General features: G+C 49.6%; 1 protein-coding gene across 1 annotated transcript in view; it reads right to left on the bottom strand.

Moving 5' to 3' along the window:
* Positions 1-1,288: 1,288 nt before the first annotated feature.
* The window catches only part of otud1 (OTU deubiquitinase 1), a 2,150-nt gene continuing 109 nt past the window's right edge, over positions 1,289-3,329 (bottom strand). Inside the window, exon 1 of the mRNA XM_085939756.1 lies at positions 1,289-3,329. This exon is cut by the window's right edge and continues 109 nt beyond it. Coding sequence (XP_085795882.1) covers positions 2,118-3,170 — 1,053 coding nt within the window. The 5' untranslated portion in view covers positions 3,171-3,329 and the 3' untranslated portion in view covers positions 1,289-2,117.

Raw genomic sequence — 3,329 nt, 5'->3', positions numbered from 1 at the left:
AAATATATCACCCCAAACATACATTTCCTCTGGTCTGCCAACAGCTGCATCTTCAACTAGCTAGGATATAAAATATAGTGCGCTTAAACCAAATGATTTCACATGATTAGGAATAGAATGACCATAAGAGATTTTTGGGGACAGGATTGATTTGATTGGTCCATCTCGAACAATCCACAGAGTATGAGCGGATAACAAGAAAAACAGTGGCTTACTGTAACATTTGCCGCCGCCTCCTCGGTGCTCGTTCGTGGCGGGGAGGTCCGCGAACTGCACGCGGTGCCGCGACATGTCCAATGTCTTCCACCGCCGGCTGCTTGCTTGCTAGCTTGCTTGCTTGCTTGCTGCTCTTGGTGTCCCGCTCTCTCTTTTTCGTCGTTTTGTGAGACAAGTGAAGTTCAGCAGCCCAGCGCAACTGCGTCGCGGGGGGGGGGCTGCGTTCCAATTAGCTCGATCGCCGCCACCAGTGCCTCGCCGCTCCAAGGGGGGGGAGCGTCGCTCGTGCTGCAAATACAAATTGTACGTCAGACTTTTTATTTATTTTTTTAAATATGTGCAACGTTCACGCAACCAAATATTTCACTTATCCGATGACTAAAACTTCCCAATTGACGCACAAGTTTGAAAAGGTCTACGCGGCCCAGTTTAACCGTGAAATGATTATTTTTAATCCAGTACATGACTTTCAGAACAGTTCCGTTGCCTTTAAATTTAAGGTACAATATATTTCAATGGAATCATTCGAACGTGTTCGTTTAAACATTTGATGGGGGAACAATTTGATTTACAATTTGTTTGAACGGCTGTTCTGCGCATCCATTATCTGCTGGTCAACAGCACCATTTAGTGGAAGGACAGTAGAGTGACCTAATGGAGTCATAGGTTGCCAATGCGTTGCTTTGATTGAAAATTCATTTCTCTGGAGGTTTGGAAAAAAAATGAATCCAGGAAAAATGACACCAGATCAAATCCTAGTCCCTCTAAATATTTAACCTTTCAGGAAACCTGAAAAAAAGGGATTTGTTGATCCTTTCACATTGCACGGTCACAGACAACAAGCACTTCAAGTGAACAGCAATTTGTAAATAAATCAATGAGTGAGGGTCGCCAAATGTTTTCTCGCTATGTCACGAGTTGCTTTTTTTTTTTTTTTTTTAAATACAATCGCTTTTGGGAAAAGTGGCCAAATGCTAAGCCCTTTGAGACTGCTTGTGATTTAGGGCAATACAAATCAACTTGACTTGCACCAAAGAGGCCATTTGCAGAATTGTGGCATTATCCAAAACAGTTTTTCAGTGGCGTCCCGCAGGTTGGCAGTGTTTATTCATTGAGGTTAAAAATACACACACAAACAAACGCCTCAAACTTGACAAGCAGTCAGTGCAAAGATTTCCACAGAGACACGCAGTGAGTCACGCCACGTGTAAGGACACTTTTATTTTGTGTGCAACAATTGCAGAGAAAAACGGTGAAGAAAGTCACTCGTGCATTAGAAAAAGGCTTTCTTGAACTTTCTCAGCTCAAGACTCCCATTGGAAGTGAATCTTTTCAAAATACAACAAAAATACGTATATAGATAGTACTGTATATAAACATTGAATGTATTGCAACAAACCTGAATAGAAAAAAGCACTTTGCCACAAAAAGGCGCACTCGCTTTCTTGTCATCACCATTTTAGGTCCCAAGCATTACATAAAAAAAGTGCAGCAATAAATACGTAGCACTAAGGAGGAGGAAGGCCACAGGGAAAAGATTGTTTTTCTTCCGTTCTCAACTTTCTATCAAAGAGCAGATTTCTTTTTCTCCTCTCCAAAATAAGACATTTGCTTCTACTTTGAAAAACATCAATGCGCATTTTTAGTGCTAGTTGCAGCAGCGAAGACAGCCCCCCCCCCCACACACACACACACACACACACGTGTACTTTCAGCTACAAATGTAGCAACCACTAGAAAGAGTCAAGTATGTGCACAGCACTTGGTTAAACATTTTATAAAAACTCCATGCATCCATGCATCCATCCATCCATGCATCCATCCATCCATCCATGCATCCATCCATCCATCCATCCATCCATCCATCACTTAAGGCACGAAGCAAAAAAAAACCCCTGTGTTTACACCGCTCCTTTCTTCTCAATGTACATTTTTGACAACGACGCCGCCATGGACTTGGCCAGCTCCTCGTCCCGCCTCCTCTGCATCCGGGACCGTCGGCACCAGTCCTCGTACTCGGGGTTCTCCACGCGGTCGTCCACGAGCACGTCGTAGTGTCCGTTGCTCAGCCAGCTCAGCCAGACGGCCGGCTTGGACGGGTCCTCCTCGCCCAGGAAGTGCACCATAGTGGACACGGTGGGGCTTTCGGCGCTGCCCCCCGTGGTCAGGTGGATGTTGACGTTGAGCATTTGGCTCATGGCCAGAAGCTCGGGGTAGCCGGCCCAGGCGCCGTCCTGCGCCGCGTTGACGAGGAACTCGCCGGCGTCGCCCTCGATGATGGGGTTGAACTGGTCCAGGCGGTCGGCGATGTGGTGCACCGTGCACTCCCGCAGCTCGCAGTGCCGAGCCTGCTCGCCGTAGGTGGCTTTGCACACGGCCCGGTACAGACAGTTCCCGTCCGGGATGATGTGGTAGCGGAACTTGCGTCTCTCCCGGAGATACTTATTCTGAGTTTCCACCTCGGCCAGGTAGCGGGCCACCTTGTCATCCTTGGCCACCTGCTTGTGCTCCTGTAGGACGCTCAGCTCAAAGGTGCCATCTGACGGAGGCTCCTCTTCAGGGACCAAAATGGTAGCCCTTGCCCCATCCTCCTCACACAGAAGCCTCTCTTCCGGGTAGAGAGCGTCCGTCCGGTTCCCGAGATCATCGCGAAAGTCGTCAGGGGACGGAGGCTTGAGCACCCTGGTGATTTGGACCGGCACCGTCCTCTCCACCCCGTCCGCTCTGCGGACGAGCAACTGGGCAGTGGATGAAAAGTAGACGGGCCTGGGCCTCGGGGACGAGGCTTCGTAGCAAGAAAAGGCAGGCATGTTTGCGGAAGTTGCGCTCGCCTCTGGCTGGCTCGGATCCGGGGCGTCTTGGTCAGGTGTGCGGGCGCTTCGGCGGGATAAAGTGACGGTTAGTCTGCTGGATGATCTCGGGTAGTGCGTCAAGGCGCTGTTGTAGAGCTGCATGTCGAAGCGGGCGCGCGCGTCCTTTATAGCGAGCCCGCTCGCAGCCAGCCAGTCACAGCGCGATGACGGCCACAGCTAAAAATACCGCCGCTTGTCACAGACATCGACGCGGCCCAGTTGCCGAGGGAGGAAGTTGTTTTTCGCCAGCGCCCAGCTGTT

This window comes from Syngnathus leptorhynchus, chromosome 19, assembly GCF_054491065.1.
Source record: "Syngnathus leptorhynchus isolate UIUO chromosome 19, UIUO_Slep, whole genome shotgun sequence".
Taxonomy (NCBI): Eukaryota; Metazoa; Chordata; class Actinopteri; order Syngnathiformes; family Syngnathidae; genus Syngnathus; species Syngnathus leptorhynchus.
This window is presented reverse-complemented; position numbering and strand designations above follow the sequence as displayed.